General features: G+C 42.9%; 2 protein-coding genes across 3 annotated transcripts; both read left to right on the top strand.

Moving 5' to 3' along the window:
* Window positions 1–962: 962 nt before the first annotated feature.
* LOC117503002 (probable G-protein coupled receptor 139) lies at window positions 963–4,780 on the top strand. The gene is made up of 3 exons (XM_034162149.1): window positions 963–1,080; window positions 3,190–3,310; window positions 3,665–4,780. Exons 2-3 carry the CDS (start codon window positions 3,232–3,234, stop codon window positions 4,672–4,674), a joined length of 1,089 nt encoding a protein of 362 aa, XP_034018040.1. The 5' UTR covers window positions 963–1,080; window positions 3,190–3,231; the 3' UTR covers window positions 4,675–4,780.
* Window positions 4,781–6,916: 2,136 nt separating this feature from the next.
* Window positions 6,917–26,887, top strand: traf3ip2a (TRAF3 interacting protein 2a). 2 transcript variants are annotated; one of them, XM_034162352.1, is made up of 9 exons: window positions 6,917–7,339; window positions 7,420–7,725; window positions 9,998–10,118; window positions 12,292–12,452; window positions 12,524–12,612; window positions 12,689–12,757; window positions 12,841–12,945; window positions 14,432–14,506; window positions 24,274–26,887. In XM_034162352.1, the coding sequence occupies exons 1-9, from the start codon at window positions 7,324–7,326 to the stop codon at window positions 24,427–24,429; spliced, it is 1,098 nt and encodes a 365-aa protein (XP_034018243.1). In that variant the 5' UTR covers window positions 6,917–7,323; the 3' UTR covers window positions 24,430–26,887. The 2 variants fall into 2 exon arrangements, with proteins under 2 accessions (XP_034018243.1, XP_034018244.1); XM_034162353.1 differs by having other exon boundaries at window positions 6,919–7,339; window positions 12,307–12,452.
* The last annotated feature ends 852 nt before the right edge of the window (window positions 26,888–27,739 follow it).

The raw sequence follows: 27,739 nt of genomic DNA, 5'->3' as shown, positions 1-27,739 counted from the left end.
TGACTGTCTGTGTTTGTGGTCAGAGTTATGACTGTGTGCGCAGTCAGGGGTCTGACTGTCTGTGTGTGTGGTCAGAGTTATGACTGTGTGCGCAGTCAGGGGTCTCACTGTGTGTGGTCAGAGGTCTGACTGTCTGTGTGTGTGGTCAGAGGTCTTACTGTGTTTGTGGTCAGAGGTCTGACTGTGTGCGCGGTCAGGGGTCTGACTGTCTGTGTGCGGCCAGAGGTCTCACTGTGTGTGCGGTCAGAGGTCTTACTGTGTGTGTGGTCAGAGGTCTTACTGTCTGTGTGTGTGGTCAGGGGTCTGACTGTCTGTGTGCGGTCAGAGGTCTCACTGTGTGTGTGGTCAGAGGTCTTACTGTCTGTTTGTATGCGGGCAGAGGTCTCACTGTGTGTGTGTGTGTGTGTGTGTGTGTGTGTGTGTGTGTGTGTGTGTGTGTGTGTGTGTGTGTGTGTGTGTGTGCGCGGTCAGACGTGTTGGACACTCAAGTTCTCTTCTTGTTCATTCTCTGCTTCCTGGGGAGTGTGTGCACAGAGGTCTAAGTGTGTTTGTGCACGCACTCAGACCTCTGTGTGTGTTTGTTCACACGTACACAGAGGTCTGAGTGCGTTTTGGTTTTGTTTCGTGTAACTGCCTCTGTTTGAAGTTTCAGCTCTGCAGCGGAAAAACAAACATATCGTTTGGAACGAGTCGATTTACAGATCAATAAGTTTTCGAGCGCAGACGAGAGCTGATAACGGACGACTTATCGGACGGCGTGTTCAAGGTCAGCTTTACACTCATTTGATGAATTTTCCAAAGTTATGCAACAGTTTGACCTGCAGCACGTTTTTACTTGGAGAAAAATGAATAAATCATGAAGTGGCAGCATGATGTCATCAGTGTGTTTCCTCTTCTTCCATGTTCGTGGTGATTTTATTTTTTACATTCTAAATATGTGAGCCGCTGGTTTCTCGGCATGCAGCAGCTGGCGCTCACGCTCAGCCGTCCCTCCTCATCATCACATCCTCCTGAAGACATTAACCATCATGCACCTGTGCAGAAGTCACTCCTGCAGGACGCCGGCACCCTGAGCTCCAGGTACGACTTCAGCCTCTCTGTTTTCACATTGTAACATGTCAAAACTTGTTTTTTTTTTTTTTTTTATGGTTCTTTGTCGGCAGCTTGAAAACTTTGAGGTTTGCAGCCAAATGTGTCATCAGCTTCTGCAGTAATTATCATCAATAATTAATCATTTGGCGTTTGAATCCTGATGATTGAATCATTACACTGTAAATAAATAAATGAACAGTTTCATGGTTGTGTTTGGGTTGGAGGCTGGACTTTGAATCCTGGTCCAGTCTTAGTCTTTTAGACTGAGACTCTGAATGAGACACAAGCACGACAGCTGAGTGCCAGAGTGCCCTTGAGCAAGGCGCTGAACGCAAAAATGCTGATTATCAATTTTGTTCAAATCACAAAAAACTGTGTGTGTGTGTGTGTGTGTGTATATATATATATATATATATAAGTGAATGATAATTGGGTTTCTCCGGACAGTCTGATCCTGAACCTCCTTTTCCTTCCAGTCTTCCTTTATTCTCTCCATCCACCTCCACTGCAGCGTCTGTTTCTTTCTCTCTGCACTGACATTCTTGTCACTGTTACCAGCATGCTTACGGCATCATCGTAAAGCTTGTTTTCCTCTCCCTTCTCAGATCTTTCTCCTTCTTTTATTGTTCCTCCAATTCTGATCATCAGGTCCAGGAGACCTCACTCAACTCCTTCCTTCCTATTTGTGTGGAGAACAATGTGAGGTCTCCTGGACCTGATGATCAGAATCATGTTTTTCCTTTGGTTTAAGTTACAAAAGTGAGGGAGAAAAGTGAAGATGGGCTCTCGCCATATTAGTATATACAACACCAAAGCAAAACAAAGTTGCTTTTTGCATTGATCTGATGCACCAAAGTGAACAAAATGTTCATCAGTTTATCCTCATTATATGACCTTTTAATTTAGAGATTTAGGAGAGGCTAGCCTTAATTATTTTTGAGTTAACAAACAGGAAGGGAATAATTCATTCACTGCATTTTACAAGATCTGTGCTCACTAGGCATGTGAATCTCATCACTGAGAATGATTTGATACGCACCTCGATACACTACCAGCGATACAATACATGTAGCGATACATGATGATACTGATAAGACGATGCGATACAATTCACCCCTGTTCCCGATTTGATATGTATTTGATGGCAATTCAATTCCTTTCAATGTGATACAATGTGATTTTGTGTGATATGATGCAATTCAACATGATGCAAAGAAATTACACCAAACATTTATATAAGAAGCTGCAATTCAGTATAGTACTGTGGTATTCTTCTTCTTCTTCTTCTTCTTCTTCTGATTCTACATGAGGCAGAGGATTTGTTTTCCTCCTTATAAGCAGCAAATTTACCAGATGCAACATTAAGGGACATGAATCTGTTCCCTCATATTTGGAACCCTTTTCATCACACAGTCAGAACTTAAACAATAAAACAGTAAAACATCATCACTCTCAATGAGTTACTTGAAGTGAGTCAATTATTGACAGAGTTCCACCTTGACAAAACTAATTTCAGATACTTTCCTACCAGTTTTTGCTGGCGCTCAGTTTACAGTCTGCGGCTGTGTTGATACCATTTAGCAGTACGGCATTCTTTACAAACGACCTGCGTCTTGTCAAGTTTCCCTTTTTTAAAAAAAAGTCAAAGTATCTCCAAACGGCTGATTTAAATGTTTTAGGTGCATCAGAAATCTCTTCCGACTGCTTGCAGCTGTTCTCGTTGTGGTAAAAATGTGCTTTCTGGCTTCAGCCTGTGTTCAAAACAAAACACGGAGCAGCGATGGTGCATTCAGTGTGCCTCAGAAAAAATGGATACAACCAGGCAGCGAGCGATGCATCAGTTGAATTGATGCACTCACATCGCGCACATTTGTATCTCGATACCGATTCATATCGATTAATCGCCACATGCCTAATGCTTACGCTTCTCTCAAGCCTCAGACAGTGGTGTTGAAGTGGCCCCTCATCACACCCCTCTGTGTGTGTGTGTGTGTGTGTGTGTGTGTGTGTGTGTGTGTGTGTGTGTGTGTGTGTGTGTGTGTGAGTGTGTGTGTGTGTGTGTGTGTGTGTGTGTGTGTGTGTGTGATGTCATAATAGATTGATGCAGATGTTGGCATGCGTGCAGCAGCTGAGTGAACCATGGATGGAGTTGGCATCACTGTCTTCATCACGGTGCAGAAGATCTACTACCCGTTCCTGTGTGCCATGGGTATACCAGGTTGGTACTTTAACATTTGTTGGCTCTTATTGTGGTCTGATCGTCCACCTGTCGTCTTACATGACTTCCTCAAACAGCTGAGCACTTTGTCTCAGCTCGAACCTCGTCTCCTTTTAAGACCAGTTCTCCTGCGGTAGCAATGCTATGCAAAAGTACCAACTGAACCGGCGCCTTCCTGGTTATTTCCTCAGAGTTTTGGCTGTTTTTTTTATCCCCCATGTGCACATGGGAGAGGTCCTTCTCCCTTAAAGAAAGGCTGGCCACGCCTACTCGTGCATTAATGGTTAGTCGCAGTCTCGACAGTCACATGACCTGTGTTGCCCTGAACGAGTTTCTTCCTGTCTTTCCTTCCAGCTAACCTGTTCACGTTCTACATGATCTGTTTCCGGAAGTGTGGGATGGCCGACACAGCCATCGTTTACCTGAGCTGCCTCGCCATAATGGACACGTTCTACATCGTGTGGGTGATCCTGATCGATCTGACGCTTACCTTCTGGCTACCGCAGCCCTTTTGGCACTCGTACCCGTGGTGTAACATCCTGGGCTTCCTGCAGTACGGCTCTCTCTACAGCTCGTCCTGGATCGTGGTGGTGTTCACCATCGAGCGCTGCCTCGTGCTCCGCAGCACGGAGGCCAAGCAGCATTTCTTCCAGAGCCGGGTCACAAAGCTGACCTGTGTGACCATCATTCTTGTGTCCCACCTTGTCTCGGTGCCACTGGGTTGGATCAACAAGGTCACATTTGTCAACTTCACTGTAGACGGAGAGAACGTGACTCTGCCACGGTGTCTTTACCAGGATGAGATCTACTCCACTGTCATCGTGTGGATAACCACCTTCCTCTCGGGGGGAATCCCCATTGTGCTCGTCATCATCTTCAACTACCTCATTGGGTACCATCTGTGCCGCGCCAGCAACCTTTTCACCAAGGAGGAGTTGCGCATCATGCATGGAAGGAGCACCAGGGGCATGTTGAGGAGGACCATCCTGCTGCTCAGCACCGTCTCTGTGGCGTTTGTGGTGCTCAGTCTGCCCCGCTTTGTCACATACTGCATCCTGAGGATGAAGTACAACAATGAGACCTTCGACAGGAATGACTACAGCATCCCTATCAACGTGGCTGGTGATCTGGCCAATATGCTTCAGAACCTCAACTCCACCACCAACTTCCTGCTGTACTGCATGGTCAGTCGGCGCTTCAGGCAGGAACTGGTGCAGGTGTTGGCTTGCAAGGCAAGAGCTTGCGAGCTGGGATCCATCCTCACCTACGCCACCATGAAGGTCTTCTCAGTTACAGATCATAAAGATCCACCAGCCAACCACCCTGTGGGCGTGGTGCTAACCAAACTGAAACAGACAGGCTAAGAAGAAAATGGAGTAGGATCTTTGACCTCCACCGCAAACATTACTCAGTTTTAGTTCATGTGACTTTATACATCCCCAAATCACTGAACATCACCACCAATGTTATGACTTCCACTGTCCCTGGAACTGATAAATACATTAAAAACGGCCTACTTAGGTGTCATATAACACAAATAATGAGTGTTTTCCATTCATGCAATGGTAAGAATATTTTCATTTGTTGAAAGATGGAATGTTTTATTCAACAAAGCGTCTCGTTGAAATTAAATCAAATGAAAATATTCCTATCATTACATGAATGGAAAACACTCATTATTTGTTTTATATGATACCTAAATAGACCTGCATCTTTTGAAGTTTGGCTTTCAGTAACCAACAACAGGGGCAGAGCAGTTCACTCTGCTCGGCAGGCATGAGATGCCACACCACTAACCATAGCCAGAGCCGCTAAAGAGCTCAGCAGTAAATGCTTGCTTTCCAGAATCCAGTAAAAAAGAACTTCTACAGCCGTGAAAGGTGTCCCCACAATGCACTGCAGCTACTGGATTGAGCTTCCTGACATCATGGAAACATTTTCACAAAAATCTAATAAAGCCAGGCAGTAGTGCGCAATGGACAGGAGAAAAATACATGTAAAATAGTATAAAAATGATGATGTGACTATACAATTGGTAAAATATTGAATGCCACATGACAAAAATCCACCATTCAAATGACAAGGATCTATTTAGGCATCACAATAAGAGGAAGCCCTTTAACCTGCTGACTTCTTTTTCCACCCTAAAAATGCAAAGTAGGCCTGTGCTTTGAGAACACCTGCACAGGAAGGTACATAAGGTTTTATGAAATCTATAACTATTTGCTGTTTTATCTGCTGGTAACAAAGCCTTAACGTCTGAGCTCACGTGGAGCAGAACCACAACAGGACTGGTGTTGGAGTAGCATGGTGAAATAAATTTGTTTTTGTTCAAAGTCAAGCAGCAGCATTTTGAAATATTTGCAGATTTCTCGTAATTGTGGGTCAGGCTAGAATATATCACATTATATAATATATAGTAGCTAATTCTGGAAGAAACAAAATAAATATTCAGTGTCTCTGCGTTAGTTGTGGACTGAATGGGTCAGATCTTTGTAATGTTTTAGGAGTACAAAAAAGGCATTCTGTAATTTTCTAATATTTTAAAAAGGTTGAAAATATGTCAAAGTCAGACTAAAAGTTTTAGCTTTTTCACATCGTTGAATTGCACAAATATTTGGTGGCACTGATTGTTTTAAGTTCTGTGGTGCTTAGGACCACTGAGCACCATTGCAATGAATTTACAAACAGGAAGTCACATGAAGTCCAGTTTTTCAGCTGTAACAAGAAAATCCTCCTAATTTCTAATTTGAAAGACAGTCGTGGCATCAACAGACTAAGGGCCCTTGGGCAAGGCCTTTAATCCCCTATTGCTCCAGGTGTGTAGTGAGCGCCTTGTATGGCAGCACCCTGACATCGGGGTGAATGTGAGGCATAATTGTAAAGCGCTTTGAGCGTCTGATGCAGATGGAAAAGCGCAATATAAATGCGGTCCATTTAACAGACATTACATGTCGTTCTTCGGACTCAGGGCTGATGCAGAAACATCGGGGCATGATTCAGGGCGTGATGCATAAACAGACATGTGATAAGATATTTATCACATATTACAACAAATATAAACCATATATTATACACATGAATCATGACTTTGAGTGACAGCTACCCACAGAGTCAAATTTAACACAATATTTTCTGCAGGTGTAAAACTCTGGCTTCAGAAAGTCAAAGCCCTCCCATGTGATGCTTCTACCTGTGTACCTAAAACAGGTGATCTCAATAATGAGCTCGTCAACCTGCCTGAAGAGCTGAAATAATTACAGTCAGCTTGGTTATGATTTATCAGCCCTGTTTTTTCTTGTATCTCATGAGGCCTAGATTCAGATTATAGGGCAGATTTTTGTTGTAATACTCGTATGTGATAAATGTATTTATTTTACTAAACATTATGACTGCCTCCAGTAAAAACCAGTATGTTTAGCCGGTTTTGGCTAAAAGAGCTAAGTTAAGATTTTACATGTGGTAGAATATTTTTTTCATTCTTTCTGTTTTTGTAAATGTATCAGATTGTTCATAATTCAGTTGTATTGTGACTCAAATAGAACTTCAGTAAAATCCAAATAAAAAAATTTTAAAGCACAGGAGCACTCTGCCGGATCAAACGTTGAATTTGTTTTTTGATCAGAGTCTGTTTTGATTGGCTTCACGGGGGCTCTGTGATGGAGCGAGCTGATTGGCCGGCCTGCTAGGTATTTGCGTAAACAAGTGAGACTTCCTTATTCTGCCTGAATCAGGATTGTTGTGTTTCCTGTTCCCCTGAGAACAGGTTTGCGGACGGCGTTCTGACTGACGGTGGGTGTGACGCTCGTTCAGACTCGTTGTTTCCTGTTAGCAGCGCGGCGTTGGATCAGTGTTTTGACCTTTGTCCTGGTTGTGTCGGTGTTGTGTTACAGCGACACTGACTGTGTCTTTGTCCTTAAAGTTCCACTTTGGATCCTTTTAATCTGGTTTGTCTTTGAGCTGTTCTCTTAGATTCCTTTCTCGCCGTTTCTGTTTTTTATCCCGAGGCAGACATGGGCTCCTTTGAAGGTACGAAACCACACTCAGTTCTGCTCCTCGCTGATCCGTGTCGGAATGTCTCACCGTGTCCTGTTGTCGGCTCTCCTCAGGGATCTGCCCTCATCGCAGTTTTCCGGTGGAGATGGATGAGTGCATGACATCGTCCAGCCTGGACTTGGTCTTATCCTCCTGCGGGGAGTGTAGCGGGCAAAAGGAGAGCGAGACAAGACCACGGGTCCGAGGCTGTGGTCCAGCCCCCGCACCTCGCTTTGCCCCACCGCCCACCTCTACAGGAGCTGGACCAATTTATGAACCCGTTCACCTCGACCTCTACAGCAGAGGCTACGCCGGTCCATCAGACTGGATCCAGTCAGAACAGGGAAGCTTGGAGTCTCCTCTCCCGCTCATGTCTGACGGTAATTACCTCATCCTGCGGGTCATGTGACAAAACATCTGCTGTTGGCTGTTTGTAGTTTGGAGTCTTTGGACTCTGATTGCTCCTGTTACTTCTGTGATGTCATGAGGCTGTTGTTCTCTTTGATTCTATATGACATCATCACTGCTGAGCTAATCAGTTTCCCAGCCTTGGGGTCCTGACCTCATGTGGGGTCACTTGATAGAGTCGTGAAAAAATTTCTTAACATTTTATTTCAAATAGCTAATTGTATAGTTGGTTTATTTTTATGTTTTACTTTTGAAGCAAGAAATATTTTTAAATTTAATTTTATCCATCCATCCATTTTCTTCCGCTTTATCCGGAGTCGGGTCGCGGGGGCAGCAGCTCAAGCAAAGCCGCCCAGACCTCCCGATCCACACACACCTCCCCCAGGTCCTCCGGGGGAACCCCAAGGCATTCCCAAGCCAACCGAGAGACGTAGTCCCTCCAGTGTGTCCTGGGTCTTCCCCGGGGCCTCCTCCCGATGGGACGTGCCCAGAACACCTCTCCAGCGAGGCGTCCAGGGGGCATCCGGAAAAGATGCCTGAGTCACCTCAGCTGGCTCCTTTCGACGTGGAGGAGCAGCGGCTCGACTCTGAGCTCCTCACCCTATCTCTAAGGGAGCATCCAGCCACCCTGCGGAGGAAACTCATCTCGGCCACTTGTACTCGTGATCTCGTTCTTTCGGTCATGAGCCAAATCTCATGACCATAGGTGAGGATCAGAACGTAGATCGATCGGTAAATTGAGAGCTTTGCCCCCCTACTCAGCTCTCTCTTCATCACGACAATTCGATACAGCAACCGCATCACTGCAGATGGTGCACCGGCCCGTCTGTCGATCTCACGCTCCATCCGTCCCTCACTCATGAACCGAGATACTTAAACTCCTCCACTTGAAGCAAGGACACTCCACCCACCTGAAGAGGGCAAAGCACCTTTTCCGGTCGAGAACCATGGCCTCGGATTTGGAGGTGCTGATTTTCATCCCGGACGCTTCACACTGGGCTGCAAACCGCCCCCAGTGCACGCTGAAGGTCCTGATTTGACGAAGCCAATAGAACCACATCGTCCGCAAACAGCAGAGGAATTTAATTTTAATGAATTAAAAAAAATCTTAAAGCCAACGTGCCGCCCAAATTTCACTAAACTGACAAGATTTAGTTTCTCCAGAAATCCAAACATTGTAATGGCATTGTAACAATGAGTGTGATGGCATTTGCAAATGTTTTAACGCATGCAAATCTTGAGCGTATCGGGCCCTCGTTGTTTTGTCGGTTTATTTTAGAAGCGTCTCGTAAAATTGCAGCTCATTTTAATGAAGAGAACATATTTGTCTGGGGGGATTTCCATAACGAACATTTTATTTTTAACTTCGTCTGCAGGAGGACGTGTGTGTGTGTGTGTGTGTGTGTGTGTGTGTGTGTGTGTGTGTGTGTGTGTGTGTGTGTGTGTGTGTGTGTGTGTGTGTGCGTGCGTGCATGAGCCTTTGAAAAGACCGTAAGTTACCTTGATGCGATGTGTGTTGCTGATGTCTGTGAAATGTCTTGTAAATGGTGTTTTCAGGTTACAAAGTGTTTATTTCTCGCCAGCTTTTGCATAGTCTTTGAGTAATATCTTAGTTTGACACATAAACGCCGCAGTTTCAGAGTGTTTTCTGCAATGATGAAGATGGAGACAGAGTGAGACGAGCCAGCACACGTCACTGTACTTCTCTACTCTGATTGGCTTCCGCTGTGTGCTTCCCATAATTCTTCGCCCCATTTGATCTACGACGTCACTGTGATCGACTGTGTGGGTCTCAACCGTCGCTGCTGTAAATAATTCGTTGCCTGTTATTTTGAAAATTTACTGTTCACTGAAACATTTTGTTAAATTTTTCTAGACAACGCAAATTTTAATCGTATTGGCAGTGTCACAAATAAAATGATTGTGGTGCCAAACAAAATTCTTTTCATGCCTTAAATCTTAAAATGTTCAGTGGCCGTATACTTTTAAAAATAAGTTCCTTTAAAATTTTTGTGTGAATTCTGAACATTACTCCCGTTTAAGAATTTTACTTTTTAAGAAACGATAAAAATAATCCCAACTCCAACGTTGCGGTGTTACTTAAAAAAAAAACTCTGGAAATGGGGAAGAAATATTATGATTCAAGCAGCTGTGGTTTTGAAAATGTTTAAAGTGAAGTCGTGAGAGAAAAGGTGAACATGTGACCTCACTTTAACACGTCTGCTCCCCCGTGTGCCTCTGCAGGTCCTGGTCCTGGTATCAGAGAGTGTCCGTGCTGCCTTCCAGCTAATCCGCTCCGACACCAAGCTCATTATCATCAACACATCGCTCCAAAACCACCGGCCCAACACCTCCCACAGTCCTGGTACCAGAACCGAACCCTCCTCTACAAGCATCCGCATACGCCATCACTAAAACCCCAAATAACAAGTGCTGGTGGCGTGGACCATCCAAACATGTGCATGTTAGGGTGGAGACAGTTTGGTGACTTACTAAGACTAACAACGCGGTAACATGACGTAGACGGTGGAATGTAAATGAGGATTTTGTGCGTTAATAGGCATAAGTGCTAAATGAAATTCAGTCAGCCACTTTTGTGCGCATCTTGTGCTTCCTTACACACATAACTGAGCGTGTTCACGCACGGGCAAAATATAAATAAAACACTTGGGTGGACAGAATCCATTCATGAAGGCAAATGCACTATTTTGCACATTTGAAAGATGTGATCGTCAGCAAGCTCTGTTCATAAAACAGCGTACAGGTTTATTTGCGAGTGTGATGGCATTTGCAAATGTTTAACGCATGCAAATCTTGAGCATATCGGCCCTCGATGTTTTGGTTTTTAACCATCGTTCTGGGTTTGGCTCTTACATGAAGCGCTGACTGGGGATCTCATTGTGTGCACAGTCTCCAGTCACAGCCACTGAAACCTGTAACTCCTGTAGCAAAAGTGAAGATCAGATTGAAACATGTTCCTACTAGCATGGCTACCGCGGATTCCTCTTTGGCTGACTTGGGAGTGTGTTTGTCTTGTGTTTGAATCCCGTCAGATATAAGACTAGGTTAGGTTGTGAGTCTGGCCTGTGGCTTAAAACGCGTCCAATCCACAGAGGTGACACGAAAACACCTTTCTGTGTAAATGTTTCAGTGGCACTTGTGCGTGTTGTTGTCTCCTGTGGAGTTTGGGCGCTACAGATAATGTCACATTTCCATGGAAATATGCCACTTTTTTTATATATGCTGGATTTTGAGCAGTTTGCCGTCATATTTCCTCACTGTTTGTGTGCACTCAGAGAGAGAAAGTGGACAAAACGAGCTAAATATTAAAAGGCTAATTTTCAGGCTCGTCAGTTTGGATTTATCTTGTGTGTGTGCTTCTCCGTCATTCACGGGCAGCATTATGGCTGGAAAATGACTGACAGCCATGAAAAATAAAAACAGATTTAAAAAAAAAAAAGCATTGCAGGGACTGAAAAAAGTTACATTACTGTTGACTTCTTCAGAAAGCCATCTTTTTTGTCTTCACACAACATTCTGTGAGTCAAACTCTGGATGATACAATTCATGGAAACAGGACAAAACTGTGGTGACTCCACAATGAACTCAATGTACCTACTTATATTTTAAAACGTTCTATGTGAGGTGTCATCATGCAGGTGCTGTCAGGAACATGGCAGTGGGGAAAAACATGCACACATAATCCAAACTGAAAGTCCACGTACAGAAACATGGAAAAAGGATTCATTTAATATTTAGTTTGTTTTGTCTTCCATACTGACAGGTTTTTAGTTAGTTAGTGCTACAGGCTGCCATCGTAACCATAATCGGGGCTCAGATTACGTGACGTGTGTTTTTGGTGACAGTAAAGCTTCATGTCCACTTATCCTGAATTGACACTGGAGCTTTCAGAAGCGCTCGTTGGGTGGTCATGGGATGCTCTGAGGTGTTTTTGCGTGGCCTGTGTGGTATTTGTGCATCTTCTGGGCATGGTGACTCTCCTGTGGAAATCAGGTGCAGCTTCATACATCACGGTGACCATTTTGGCGGTTTGTGAGAGGATACCGAGAGGACCTGGTACGTTCCTGGCAGCAGCTGAGCACCTCTTTGGCATCATACCATGTTCGATGTGAATTTATGACTGAACAAGGATCGCTGGACAGACCCTGTCCCTGGGTAAAGGGGGTTTTACACCCCTACAGAGTTGTGATGGGTGTTTTGGTGGTTTCTCCTACTTGTCTCCATTCAGATTTGAAGGACACTCTTGACAGATTTACTGCACTGCATCAAAATCTTTATTAAAAAACAAGCAAGAACACACCCAGATGGGAAACTATTTGGTCCCGTAAAATGGGGATACAAACACAAAACCTGCTGGATTCACCTGATTTGTTTGATTTAACCTCAGTCTGCTCTGTGAGCTCAACTTGATTATTTGTTTTCAAGTTATGATAGATGAAACAAAACCGTTGATGTCTGAATATTTATGATCCTGGCTCTTATTTAGACGGTTGTCCTGCAAAGTTGATTGTTTCTAGTTTTTCCCTCCCCAGTAACCCTCACAATGCTCCTCAGCCTCGGTATGCGGCGCCACCTAGAGACGTGATGCATGAAGTGAGCGCGTGTCCCTCCTTCCAGGCTGGTCCAGGAGCAGCCACCAGGGAGATCAGGAGGACCATCAGCCTCCCTGAGGAGTGCCGTGAGTCTCACACACCTGTTGATCTTCCCTCATCTGAAGTGACGTGATGAGGAAAAGTTGTCTCTGTTCAGGGAAAGTTTTCATCACGTACTCGGTGGACACAGCTGGAGAGATCATCCCCTTCACCAAGTTCCTCACCGATCAGGGATTCAAACCCGCTGTGAGTTCTGTCCCTCAGAACCAGCATGTGGTCCAGTTTGTGTCACATCAGAAGACTGAAAGTCCTCTTTCCACAGATTGACATCTTTGATAATCCGATCCGCAGAATGGGCATCACCCGCTGGATGGACAGCTATCTGAACGACGTAAGTCTGCTACCTGCTGGTGGCCGTTATTACGCCTGAATCTGTTTTCAAACATCTGCAGTCAGTCAGGTGACCTTTTACAGAAATCCGTGCTCATCATCGTGGTCATCAGTCCAAAGTACAAGGAGGACGTGGAGGGGGACGGCGAAGATGAGCACCGGCTGCACACCAAGTACATCCACAATCAGGTGAGAGCAAGGTCACCACAAAGGTCGTGACCTGCAATATATGTCTTCAAGAAATGTCAAATGAAACAAGATGGTCGTGCCCGTGGTGCTGAAGATGACCTGGACATCGACGGATGGTTAGGGTCAGTTTAGTACCAATAAGGATGTGCAACTCTGACCCTTGACCCCAGTGATAGAATTGGGCCAGTTTGACCTGAACTGGGCAATTCTGAAACCCGTGTGTGTTGAGTCTGCTGCAAACTGGAGTAAAATTGACATTTTTGACTTTTGACCCCAGTGATTGACGTTTATGAAATTTTGACCTTTGACCCCTGGTGGCTGTGACCCCTTTAAAGGTGTTTCTGGACTTGACCTTCATCCACAAATATGTTATATAACAAACACTTAAATCACAGTCTGATGTTTTCAGATAAAATGAATAAATAAATGAACTCTGCGTCTTTAAATGTTCACTGATGGAACCAGAGAACGAGGAAATGCATTCTGGGACTTTAATAAACAGGATAAACAGGATGTGTCATTTACCAGTAATTTACATAACTAGGTTAGTCCCATTGAGATGAAGATCTCTTTTACAAGGAGACCTGGACAGTTTAAGGTTTCCACCAAACCTGTGTGTCTTTGGATGTGGGAGGAAGCCGGAGCCCCAGGAGAGAACCCACACAAACACGGACAGAACCCACACAAACACGGACAGAACCCACACAAACATGGACAGAACCCACACAAACACGGACAGAACCCACACAAACACGGACAGAACCCACACAAACACGGGGAGAACCCACACAAACACGGACAGAACCCACACAAACACGGACAGAACCCACACAAACACGGGGAGAACCCACACAAACACGGGGAGAACCCACACAAACACGGGGAGAACCCACACAAACACGGGGAGAACCCACACAAACACGGACAGAACCCACACAAACACGGGGAGAACCCACACAAACACGGGGAGAACCCACACAAACACGGACAGAACCCACACAAACACGGACAGAACCCACACAAACACGGGGAGAACCCACACAAACACGGGGCGAATGTACACAAACACGGGGAGAACACACAAACACGGGGCGAATGTACACAAACACGGGGAGAACACACACAAACACAGAGAGAATACGCAAACTCCACACAGAAAAACCACAGTTGGGAATCAAACTCATGACCTTTTTGCTGTGAGGCAACAGTGCTAATCACTAACCCACCATGCTGCCCAGTAGTACTCACTGTGTGTGTTGTTATTGACTTGATCCGACCCGCGGCAGAACGGTGTAAGACTACAGAACATGTTCTGGATTGGGTCCAGTGAGTTCTCGGTCTCATTCCTCAGTGTGTCTCCATGATGTGGCGAGCTCACAAAGGGGGTGGAGCCAATACCTGTTCAGATTCTATTGTTGGTGTTGGGGGTTAAATTGGGATCTGCTTCAAGAACTGAATCCACTTTTTTTTTTTTCCTTTGGCTCAGATCCAGCATGAGTTCATCCAGCAGGGCTGTCGGAACTTCAGGCTGGTACCGGTACTGTTTCCCAACGCCACCAAGGTCAGTGTGTCTTAAATGCACTTGCCGTGGTTCCTGCTGGTTCACATCCTGATCCCAGTGTGGGTTCTCAGTTCATCTCAGTTTGTGGATGTTTTTTAAAATGTGGGCAGACGTTCTGTCACTTAAACCTCGTGAAGTCTGAGCCTTGATCTCGAACCACTGATATGATATGACTTCCTACCACCGCTGGCTTTCCTGTTTTCTCCTATCAGCGCTGTGGGCGGAGTCAGTCTGCTGATGTCCAAGTCCTGTGGGCGGAGTCAGTTTGCTGATGTTTGCCGTCTGCTAGATTTGCTCGACTCCACTTTTTACACAGTTAACACTTAATGTTTATGCTGATTGATCTCAGTGTCCTGATTGGACATTTCTGGCATATGTGGGCGGAGCATGTAGTAGCCTTATTTGGTATTGTGGGAGGGGGCGTGTCTTATAAACTCGCAGACTTTACACACAAGTCTGGATTTGCACATGTTCGCACAAACCCGTCGTGCAAAAAAAAAACAGTAAGAGAAATTAACTTCAACTTTGTTGTGATCTTGAAGGACATTTGGTCTGCAGCAGACGCTGAGACACATCAGGACGTGAAAGACATAAAAGAAGTCACAGCACAGACAAACTCAAGTCCTCCGACGGCACTGAAGCAGTAAAACAGCCCCAAAAATATAAAATAAATAGATGATAAAGTTTTACAAATCTAAAATCCAAAACCAGTGACCAAAAATACAAAAAAAGAAGAAAGTCACAAAAATCAGCAAGAATAAAAGATGCACAGAGGCCTTGTTATTGTTCTCTGTATTCTAAAAGGAACATAAATTGTCGTTTTTTTTTTGTTTTGTTTTGTTTTACACATTTGTTTTTGTGACACTGAAAATAAATAAATAAATGTGAATTTTAAAAAATCATAATGGACAAATTAAAAATACCAGAAAAGTAAAGATATGCACATTTAAAAATGTGTGACATCAATTTGAGACTAAAAAGAATGACATCATCTCTGAAAATAAATGGACTTAAATATTCCAATTTATAGAATTTATTTAAGCATTTGAAAGTTCAACCCCAAAACAGTAAAACTAAAATAAAAGTAAGAATCAGGGATGATGATTCATCTTATTATTATTATTATTATTATTATTATTATTATTATTATTATTATTATCATCTACATTATATTAGCCAAGTGGCCTGTGTGTGTGTGTGTGTGTGTGTGTGTGTGTGTGTGTGTGTGTGTGTGTGTGTGTGTGTGTGTGTGTGTGTGTGTGTGTGTGTGTGTTTGTTTGTTTTCGATCATGCCCAAACTGTGTATAGAGCTGACATTTGCCTTTTGGTATGCTTACATGTGCAGATATTACCTAACAACACTGAACTGTGGACATTGATATTTACATTCTGGACTCACACGCCTTTCCAGCAGGGGCCAGTAAATCATCTGTATATTAAAAGTGTGAGTGTGTGATTTTATTTAGTAAGTTCAATGTAAGTGCATAAAATAATTGTAAATATGTTAAAAATACATGGATGACTCAAAGTGAAAACATTGAACTATACATACACATACATACACATACTATTTTGGGAGGTCCTGCAACTTATACTCTGATGCAACTTATGTAACGGAAAAAATCACAGTCTTCATTGATAACAATGATTATAATAATTGTTTATGTTGGACTTTCCCATGAAACAGCACAAAACAAAATGAACTCCTATAATAAAAAAATAAATGACAATAAAACTATAACACAAAAAACCCCCAAATTAAAGAGGCAACAATAGAGAAAAAGGTGCAACTTATACTCACAGGGAAAGTACAGTGTACATACAGTGATTTAAGTAAAACCCTCAGCTGCTCCCTTGTTTGCACTCAGGGTCGCCACAGCAAATCAGAGGTGGATCTGCATGTTGATTTGGCACAGGTTTTACGCCGGAACACAACTCCATGTTGCATGGCAAAGTGGGCAGGGGTAGGGTTTGAACCGGGAACCTTTCACAATGAAACCAAGTGCACCAACCACGTGACCACCAGCACTGTGCCGTACATATCACGTAGATAGAAACCTAAAACATATTACATCATAGCTTCTGTTTCTATAATAAAATAACCATATTTATAGCTTAGCCTACTAGTTTTACAACAAGTCTACAGACTAGGTACACGTATAATACAATCAATCAATCAATCAATCAATTTTATTTATATAGCGCCAAATCACAACAAACAGTTGCCCCAAGGCGCTTTATATTGTAAGGCAAAGCCATACAATAATTACGTAAAAACCCCAATGGCCAAAACGACCCCCTGTGAGCAAGCACTTGGCGACAGTGGGAAGGAAAAACTCCCTTTTAACAGGAAGAAACCTCCAGCAGAACCAGGCTCAGGGAGGGGCAGTCTTCTGCTGGGACTGGTTGGGGCTGAGGGAGAGAACCAGGAAAAAGACATGCTGTGGAGGGGATGATTAAATGCAGAGTGGTGCATACAGAGCAAAAAGAGGAAGAAACACTCAGTGCATCATGAGAACCCCCCAGCAGTCTAAGTCTATAGCAGCATAACTAAGGGATGGTTCAGGGTCACCTGATCCAGCCCTAACTATAAGCTTTAGCAAAAAGGAAAGTTTTAAGCCTAATCTTAAAAGTAGAGAGGGTGTCTGTCTCCCTGATCCGAATTGGGAGCTGGTTCCACAGGAGAGGAGCCTGAAAGCTGAAGGCTCTGCCTCCCATTCTACTCTTACAAACCCTAGGAACTACAAGTAAGCCTGCAGTCTGAGAGCGAAGCGCTCTATTGGGGTGATATGGTACTATGAGGTCCCTAAGATAAGATGGGACCTGATTATTCAAAACCTTATAAGTAAGAAGAAGAATTTTAAATTCTATTCTAGAATTAACAGGAAGCCAATGAAGAGAGGCCAGTATGGGTGAGATATGCTCTCTCCTTCTAGTCCCTGTCAGTACTCTAGCTGCAGCATTTTGAATTAACTGAAGGCTTTTCAGGGAACTTTTAGGACAACCTGATAATAATGAATTACAATAGTCCAGCCTAGAGGAAATAAATGCATGAATTAGTTTTTCAGCATCACTCTGAGACAAGACCTTTCTAATTTTAGAGATATTGCGTAAATGCAAAAAAGCAGTCCTACATATTTGTTTAATATGCGCTTTGAATGACATATCCTGATCAAAAATGACTCCAAGATTTCTCACAGTCAATCAATCAATCAATTTTTTTATATAGCGCCAAATCACAACAAACAGTTGCCCCAAGGCGCTTTATATTGTAAGGCAAGGCCATACAATAATTATGTAAAACCCCAACGGTCAAAACGACCCCCTGTGAGCAAGCACTTGGCTACAGTGGGAAAGAAAAACTCCCTTTTAACAGGAAGAAACCTCCAGCAGAACCAGGCTCAGGGAGGGGCAGTCTTCTGCTGGGACTGGTTGGGGCTGAGGGAGAGAACCAGGAAAAAGACATGCTGTGGAGGGGAGCAGAGATCGATCACTAATGATTAAATGCAGAGTGGTGCATACAGAGCAAAAAGAGAAAGAAACAGTGCATCATGGGAACCCCCCAGCAGTCTACGTCTATAGCAGCATAACTAAGGGATGGTTCAGGGTCACCTGATCCAGCCCTAACTATAAGCTTTAGCAAAAAGGAAAGTTTTAAGCCTAATCTTAAAAGTAGAGAGGGTGTCTGTCTCCCTGATCTGAATTGGGAGCTGGTTCCACAGGAGAGGAGCCTGAAAGCTGAAGGCTCTGCCTCCCATTCTACTCTTACAAACCCTAGGAACTACAAGTAAGCCTGCAGTCTGAGAGCGAAGCGCTCTATTGGGGTGATATGGTACTACGAGGTCCCTAAGATAAGATGGGACCTGATTATTCAAAACCTTACAAGTAAGAAGAAGAATTTTAAATTCTATTCTAGAATTAACAGGAAGCCAATGAAGAGAGGCCAATATGGGTGAGATATGCTCTCTCCTTCTAGTCCCCGTCAGTACTCTAGCTGCAGCATTTTGAATTAACTGAAGGCTTTTTAGGGAACTTTTAGGACAACCTGATAATAATGAATTACAATAGTCCAGCCTAGAGGAAATAAATGCATGAATTAGTTTTTCAGCATCACTCTGAGACAAGACCTTTCTGATTTTAGAGATATTGCGTAAATGCAAAAAAGCAGTCCTACATATTTGTTTAATATGCGCTTTGAATGACATATCCTGATCAAAAATGACTCCAAGATTTCTCACAGTATTACTAGAGGTCAGGGTAATGCCATCCAGAGTAAGGATCTGGTTAGACACCATGTTTCTAAGATTTGTGGGGCCAAGTACAATAACTTCAGTTTTATCTGAGTTTAAAAGCAGGAAATTAGAGGTCATCCATGTCTTTATGTCTGTAAGACAATCCTGCAGTTTAGCTAATTGGTGTGTGTCCTCTGGCTTCATGGATAGATAAAGCTGGGTATCATCTGCGTAACAATGAAAATTTAAGCAATACCGTCTAATAATACTGCCTAAGGGAAGCATATATAAAGTGAATAAAATTGGTCCTAGCACAGAACCTTGTGGAACTCCATAATTAACTTTAGTCTGTGAAGAAGATTCCCCATTTACATGAACAAATTGTAATCTATTAGACAACTATGATTCAAACCACCGCAGCGCAGTGCCTTTAATACCTATGGCATGCTCTAATCTCTGTAATAAAATTTTATGGTCAACAGTATCAAAAGCAGCACTGAGGTCTAACAGAACAAGCACAGAGATGAGTCCACTGTCCGAGGCCATAAGAAGATCATTTGTAACCTTCACTAATGCTGTTTCTGTACTATGATGAATTCTAAAACCTGACTGAAACTCTTCAAATAGACCATTCCTCTGCAGATGATCAGTTAGCTGTTTTACAACTACCCTTTCAAGACTTTTTGAGAGAAAAGGAAGGTTGGAGATTGGCCTATAATTAGCTAAGATAGCTGGGTCAAGTGATGGCTTTTTAAGTAATGGTTTAATTACTGCCACCTTAAAAGCCTGTGGTACATAGCCAACTAACAAAGATAGATTGATCATATTTAAGATCGAAGCATTAAATAATGGTAGGGCTTCCTTGAGCAGCCTGGTAGGAATGGGGTCTAATAAACATGTTGATGGTTTGGATGAAGTAACTAATGAAAATAACTCAGACAGAACAATCGGAGAGAAAGAGTCTAACCAAATACCGGCATCACTGAAAGCAGCCAAAGATAACGATACGTCTTTGGGATGGTTATGAGTAATTTTTTCTCTAATAGTTAAAATTTTGTTAGCAAAGAAAGTCATGAAGTCATTACTAGTTAAAGTTAATGGAATACTCAGCTCAATAGAGCTCTGACTCTTTGTCAGCCTGGCTACAGTGCTGAAAAGAAACCTGGGGTTGTTCTTATTTTCTTCAATTAGTGATGAGTAGAAAGATGTCCTAGCTTTACGGAGGGCTTTTTTATAGAGCAACAGACTCTTTTTCCAGGCTAAGTGAAGATCTTCTAAATTAGTGAGACGCCATTTCCTCTCCAACTTACGGGTTATCTGCTTTAAGCTACGAGTTTGTGAGTTATACCACGGAGTCAGACACTTCTGATTTAAAGCTCTCTTTTTCAGAGGAGCTACAGCATCCAAAGTTGTCTTCAATGAGGATGTAAAACTATTGACGAGATACTCTATCTCCCTTACAGAGTTTAGGTAGCTACTCTGCACTGTGTTGTTATATGGCATTAGAGAACATAAAGAAGGAATCATATCCTTAAACCTAGTTACAGCGCTTTCTGAAAGACTTCTAGTGTAATGAACTTATTCCCTACTGCTGGGTAGTCCATCAGAGTAAATGTAAATGTTATTAAGAAATGATCAGACAGAAGGGAGTTTTCAGGGAATACTGTTAAGTCTTCTATTTCCATACCATAAGTCAGAACAAGATCTAAGATATGATTAAAGTGGTGGGTGGACTCATTTACTTTTTGAGCAAAGCCAATAGAGTCTAATAATAGATTAAATGCAGTGTTGAGGCTGTCATTCTCAGCATCTGTGTGGATGTTAAAATCGCCCACTATAATTATCTTATCTGAGCTAAGCACTAAGTCAGACAAAAGGTCTGAAAATTCACAGAGAAACTCACAGTAACGACCAGGTGGACGATAGATAATAACAAATAAAACTGGTTTTTGGGACTTCCAATTTGGATGGACAAGACTAAGAGACAAGCTTTCAAATGAATTAAAGCTCTGTCTGGGTTTTTGATTAATTAATAAGCTGGAATGGAAGATTGCTGCTAATCCTCCGCCCCGGCCCGTGCTACGAGCGTTCTGACAGTTAGTGTGACTCGGGGGTGTTGACTCATTTAAACTAACATATTCATCCTGCTGTAACCAGGTTTCTGTTAGGCAGAATAAATCAATATGTTGATCAATTATTATATAATTTACCAACAGGGACTTAGAAGAGAGAGACCTAATGTTTAATAGACCACATTTAACTGTTTTAGTCTGTGGTGCAGTTGAAGGTGCTATATTATTTTTTCTTTTTGAATTTTTATGCTTAAATAGATTTTTGCTGGTTATTGGTAGTCTGGGAGCAGGCACCGTCTCTACGGGGATGGGGTAATGAGGGGATGGCAGGGGGAGAGAAGCTGCAGAGAGGTGTGTAAGACTACAACTCTGCTTCCTGGTCCCAACCCTGGATAGTCACGGTTTGGAGGATTTAAGAAAATTGGCCAGATTTCTAGAAATGAGAGCTGCTCCATCCAAAGTGGGATGGATGCCGTCTCTCCTAACAAGACCAGGTTTTCCCCAGAAGCTTTGCCAATTATCTATGAAGCCCACCTCACAATCTTCTCCTTTATGAATATTTAGGTTTTACAAGCTCACTCCTATAATATTATGTAGTAATTGTATTTCTTGTATATGTTGTTTACTGCCCTGATTGTGTAAATATCACTTATATACATGCTGTCAATTTTCCTGAGCTGCTTAGGTGTGTAAGAAGAGCTCATGGGATAAAAAAGCTTTTCAACCAACCATCCCTGTTTCTCAAAACCGGACACCTAAGTGGCTCTACTCTATTCTACTCTTCTTTTTTTTAGATATTTAGATTTACTTTAGTATACATTATTAGAGTTTTATGATAGAACTGGAATGTATTATAGAAGACATACCTTACTGAATTGTCATATAATGATTTAATCATCCTGATTACAGCCAGACACAATCCAACCACTAGAGGCAGCGGGGAGCCGCAGTCCGGTGCCTGAGGACCAACTCTGGGTGTAGAGACGAGGCTTTTTCTCAGATTCAGGGTTTTGGAGTTACTATTGGGTGTTTTAACAGCTTCAGACTTAAAGTTACAATCTTAGATTTTTTAAAAAAAAATGGATCCTAAAATAAACGTTATTTTATTAAAATTCAAATGCAAAAAACTTTATTTGTCCCCAAGGGGATGTTTCTGTGTAGGCTCTCAGTTGTCCAGGTGGTTTCCATAGCAGAGAAGCTTGAATCTTCGACTGGACTGGGTTGCTTGACGCGAGGACGTTTCGCTTCAAATTGCAGAAGCTTCCTCAGCTAAAATTCTTGCTCTGGTAGTCTGACTTCTGTCTTGACTCTTGTAGAGAAGAATAAAACAGAAGCCAACAAAAGCTGGAGTTTTTAACCTAACCAGACCCCTCCTACCGAGAGGCTGACTGCTATAGGCTAGTGACTAAACAATAGCTCTAATTAGCACCTGTTGTGCTCTAGTTAGCACCCTCCTAATGACAGGGCAGCTGTCCCTCCTAATGATGGGACGGACGACTCTCCTGATGACGTGAATGACTCATTACCATGAACAAAAGACTGAAACTCCTTTGACCTGAGTTGACCCCATTGTAAACAGGGGACAAAGCGTGTCTCAGACCCCCTCCCCGGTTAAGGCTGGGTTTCAAACGTTTCACAAAGAATGCCTCCTTGACCCCTCTCTCAAACCATTTCTTCTCTCTGGCTAATATTTTAAATTCCTTGTCCTCAAACGTGTGGTTAGTGTCTTTAAGGTGGAGATGAACTGCAGACTGAGGTCCACTGGCGCCCTCTCTGCGGTGCTGGTATAGCCTTTTGTGTAAAGGTTGCTTAGTCTCACCTATGTCGTGTTCATTACAGTTTTCCTGACATCTGATAGAATACACTACATTGCTCTGTTTGTAACTAGGGATCCTGTCCTTAGGGTGAACTAATTTCTGTCTCAAGGTGTTAACAGGTTTAAAGTAAACTGGGATTTTGTGCTGTCTGAAGATCCTCTGTAGTTTTTCCCCTACTCCTGCTAAATAAGGGAGAGACACTCATCTTCTTCTTGTCTCCGTCTCCTGTCTATCTGGTCTCTTTGTTCTCTGGGACTTCTACACTTTGTCCAGGCACCATCGTGGGTACCCACATACTGTGAGGGCTTTCCGGACAAGTTCTTGTTCTTTAGCCCTTCCCTCTGCAGTTGTGGGCACCTGTAGGGCTCTGTGTTGAAGCGTCCTGATCACCCCGAGCTTGTGTTCAAGGGGGTGGTTTGAGCCAAAGAGCAGATATTGGTCAGTGTGTGGGTTTTCTGTAAACATCTGTCTGGAGCTGCCTGTTCTCTCCAATCGTAACATCACATTCCAAGAAGGCTAAATGGTTGTTTCTGGCATCCTCATGTGTGAACTTTGAATCCCTAAGGGGATTCAAATGCCAAGAGCAGCAATATTTCACACAACCAACAACAACAAAAATGAATGAATAAATAGAAATAAAATAATACCACTATAAATAAATATTGATACAGTTATAAGTGCTTCAGAAGTAAAATAGTTATATCATAAGCAAATTATTAGGGGATTGCAAACAGAATTCACTCCTGCCAGGGAAAAAAAAGAGGAGGATTAAGAGGAGTTAAAGAGGTGAACAGCCCTGGGAACAAATGTCACTCTTCTCCTCTGGGTCTTTCACTCAGGGCACCAGAGTCGGCGTCCTGAGGGGAGCCACTCAAATGCAGTGTGCAGAGCATGTGATGGATCCTGCATAATCTTTTTGGCCATCCTAAGTGCTTGATGCTCATAGATGGTCAAAAAAGATCTAATGGGAAGTCCAGTAATTTTGGAGCCAACTCTGGCTGAGCTCTCTAAACGATTCCTGTTGTGAAGGCTACTAGGTCACAGAGAATGTAATACTTTCTATATAAGGAAAGTAAAAAGTTAAGATGTTTTTACTGACTCCAAAGGAATTGAGTTTCCTCAGGAGATACTGCCGCTGATGGCACTTCCTGAGAATCTCATCTGTATTGGAGGAGAATTTCAGCAGGCTGTTGAAGATGGTGCCCAGGTATTTGTACTCCTCCACCAACTCCACCGGCTTCCCGTGAATTGAAGTGATGGATGCTGCAGCTGCGGCTCTCTGTGTCGATTAGAAAAAGTCACCAGCATCTCTTTGGTCTTGCTCACATTTAGCTCCAGACATGAGCTATCACACCACTCCACAAACTCCTGTAGAGCTGCTCCATGCTGCTGTGAGGGACCTGAGAGCAGAGATAAGAAAATAAGGAACAAGCTTTGGTTGGAATTTTGTGGAGATTTTAAATCTTTACACTTCTGGAACATGCATGCAGTATTTACAAAAATGTGCAGCTTTGCAAATCTCCACGAAATTCCGTGAGGAAGCCACCTGAAAGTGGTTTGAATTCTTGAGAGAAGCACGTGTGTCTGTGGTTGTGGGTTCTCGCCGCACTTTAAGTGCTTCCTGTTCTGGTCTGTGCTCGTTCCAGAGACACGTTCCAAGCTGGCTGCAGAACACCAGGATCTACAGGTGGCCTCAAGACGTCCAGGACCTCCTGCTGCGTCTCCTCAGAGAGGAGCGCTACATCATCCCCCAGACGGGAGCCAGCCTGACCCTCATGGTGCGACCTCTGTGCCAAAACTGAACCAGATCCAGAGACGCACAGACCTCGATTCTGAGAAACCACCACTGTGTGGTCAGCATGAAAAACCTTCACGTGGACCTTCATCTGCAGAATCCTTCTGGGACTTCTTTTCTCAACAGATGTGTCTGTGAATAATTTTTATGTTTAAAATTTTCTGAACTTTAGGAAAAAATTACGCTCGGCCTGTGAAAGAGGAACAGGGTTCCTACAGGTTGGATTCTGTCCACTGTCCCAGCTGTCCTCGTGTGTTATGTCCTCTTTTTTTTTTTTAAAGGACGGTCAACTTTGAGCTGACGCGTGTTTGCGAGCAGCAGAATTTGGTGAAGTTCCACGTATTCATCCAAAATACACAACCTTCAGATCCTTGGGAATCTTGTATCCCAGGATTCCCTTCAGGATCAAAGTAACATTGTCCCAAAATATTTTTTGAGAAGTCTGGAGAACATGTAAGGAGTCTGCATCAACCTTCAACACGGTTCATTTCCCAGCTGTTTACTTTTAAAACTGGATGAAAAGGGAAATTCCTCCTAGAACAAGAGGAAGGTTGTTGTGTTCAACACATAGAATGCCGACCCCCCCCCCCATCCTGTTTCTCTTTTACACACGCGGACATTCTTCCACTTCACAAGGGCAGTTTCTTGACGGGGTTTTTTTTTTGGGGGGGGGGGGGGGGGGGGGGGGTGCTGTTGTTCAGATGCATCTTAACTCAGTTGTTAGAAGTCACACATATGATTGTCCACTAGGTGGCAGCATATCCTCAATAATGACAAGACTCCAGTGCTCGTTCCCCTCCTCCTCCTCTCCTTCCTTTAATTTAATTTAACCTTTGTTTAACCAGGTTACTCCCATTATAATCAATACTGGTTTGTTAAGATATTGATTTTGGTTACCAGCAAGTTGTTTGTGAATAAATATTCTGGTTTTCCAGTCAGCAGGAAGTGATTCCAGCTGACAGTTTGTGTTCTGATTTTAGCTGCATTCAGAGATTGCACACCTCCGCCAGGGTCATAAAGGCCACCTGTTGAACTTTGGGATGCAGGCCTTTGTGAGGTCATAAGGGTAATTCTTGGAATGTGAGAATATTATAAATATTTTTTATTGATCTGTTCTGACAAATTTGCATAAATTCATTCCTCACCCAAAAAAGCATCTCTATAAAAACGTGACCTCCTTTTTTGGGGTCATTGTGCACACAGATGGGGGCGCTCACATAACCTCAAACCTCACACTGCCTTTAGGAGTGTGTGAGTGAATAATTCACACGCCCACACACCGTCTCACCGCCGGCTGCAGGTCTGTGCATTTGTGGACGTGCACGCTGCAGCCGTGCACGGACCAGCCCGCTCCTGTCCGGCTGTTTGCCAAACCTGACACAAAGAGTGTTTGCTCACAGCAGCTGGTGTAACGGGATTCTGTCGCCTCCAATTTTTTATCAGCTCCGGCACGGTGCTGCGTTCTGTAAACAGCCGGGCCGCCAGAACCAATAAATCCAGTGTTTGTTATTGTTCCAGGACTCACACGCTGCTCCAGTACGGCCTTATCTGGTCAGTCCACACCGGCAGACAGTGCAGGCTACTCTCACTCCAATGTCAGTCAAACCGGTCATGTGGCAGCGCCACCAAGAACAAAAAGAGTTTGATAAACGTTTTCATGAAATATGAATCCAGCAGAGTTGAATGCTACGATGTCCACATACTTACAGACTGCAGTATTTGGACATCAGCGCACCTGGTGTGAGATTTCATAGACGTTTATGATTATTTCATCTCTGACAGCACAGTCGCTAGGCAACTAATGTTCTAATTATCTTTGATTCAAAGCCATCAACAGCTTCAAAGATGAAACAGCGAGATTAAAGTCAACTTTAATCCTCACCGAGCTTTGTTTTAGTTTTGGTTGTTTAACATTTTCTAAGTATTTGGACATTCTGGACAGGAAGGAAGTAAGTATGGAAGGAAGTGGGGCTTTTAATTTGGAAGGTCCATAAATATTTGGACATCCCCGTCCCATCCCTGTCTTCATAATGAAATGGTTGCCACAGACACTGTTGCTAAGCAACAGGCCAGTTAGCATTTGGCGGACATCTGACGTTTACATGTAAGATTACAACAAACGCTTCCTGATCCCAGAATGTGATGCCGGTTTAAATAATGTGCTGTGCTTCCTGTTTGGGTTTGTTAAAGTCCACGTTTCCCTCCCCGATCTCATGGACGATGTCTTTTCTTTCTGATGTTTTGACTCTGATTCTGAGGTTCTGTCGGATCTTCAGAACAAATGTTTAATTCCTGCGTGTTTGCTTCCTCTGTGATGTAACTGGATGGCGTTTAAGGAAAATAATCACAGAATCACTTCTGGTATGAATAAAAATTAATTCTTCATGATTGTTTAGAAATAAAGCAAATGAACTGGTGATGCGAATAAATGCACATTTTCTACTTTTTAATAAAAAAAATAAATAAACATGCTTGAATTCTTTGTGTTGAAATGTTTCCTTTTATCAGTGTCTCCTTGGATAAGTGCTGGGAAATATTTTAGCCAATAAAGAGAAATTTTCCTCACAAACCACAGCACCATAAGAAGTGTTAAATCAACACTGCAGCTGTGTGAGCTCACCCTGATCTTTATTTAATTTAATATTCCTGCTGATTTAAACACCAGTTTGCTGTTTTTAGTCATTAAAGATTTCAACTGTCATTTTGCACTGCTTTAAACAGATTTATGCAAATTATCACACATGTTTCAAAGGTTAAGTGCATTTATTTCAAACATAAAAGCTAAATTGTATGTGAGAAAACTGCAATGCAAGGACACTAAAATAAATATGGCAAATAACATGTTTGAAAATGAGCAGCAGTAAGTTTTCATTTTAATTGATCAAAAAAGTTGTTTTTGGTGGCCTGCTACACATGAAAAATTAAGTATTTGAGTTTTTATTTTGTTTATATATCGTGCAATGAAATCAGTCACTTAAAAATGGTCACTTTTAAGAAATAATTTTAAAAATAAATCGTTGCTGTTTTTCCTGTAGAAATAGGAATGTTTGGACTTTTCAAAATCTCAATTTCTTTTGCGGCGTTAATAAAAAATATATATTTTGGAAAATATAATTTTCTGCTCCTCTGATTATGTACAATGTCTTAAATGCTGCGTTCCTGCCAGATGTGATTCATTCTTCCAAAATAAGTCATTGGTTCTTTGTATCACTGAAAACTGCGTATGTGGTTGTTGGCCGGTGCTTTTACTCTGAAGGTAGCTCCCGGAAGTACTATACGCATGCACTGCACGTGGCTTGACTGGATAACTAACGTGG

Source organism: Thalassophryne amazonica, chromosome 21 (genome assembly GCF_902500255.1).
Source record: "Thalassophryne amazonica chromosome 21, fThaAma1.1, whole genome shotgun sequence".
Classification (NCBI taxonomy): domain Eukaryota; kingdom Metazoa; phylum Chordata; class Actinopteri; order Batrachoidiformes; family Batrachoididae; genus Thalassophryne; species Thalassophryne amazonica.
The sequence above is the reverse complement of the archived record's forward strand: the minus strand, read 5'-3'. Positions and strand labels throughout refer to the sequence as shown.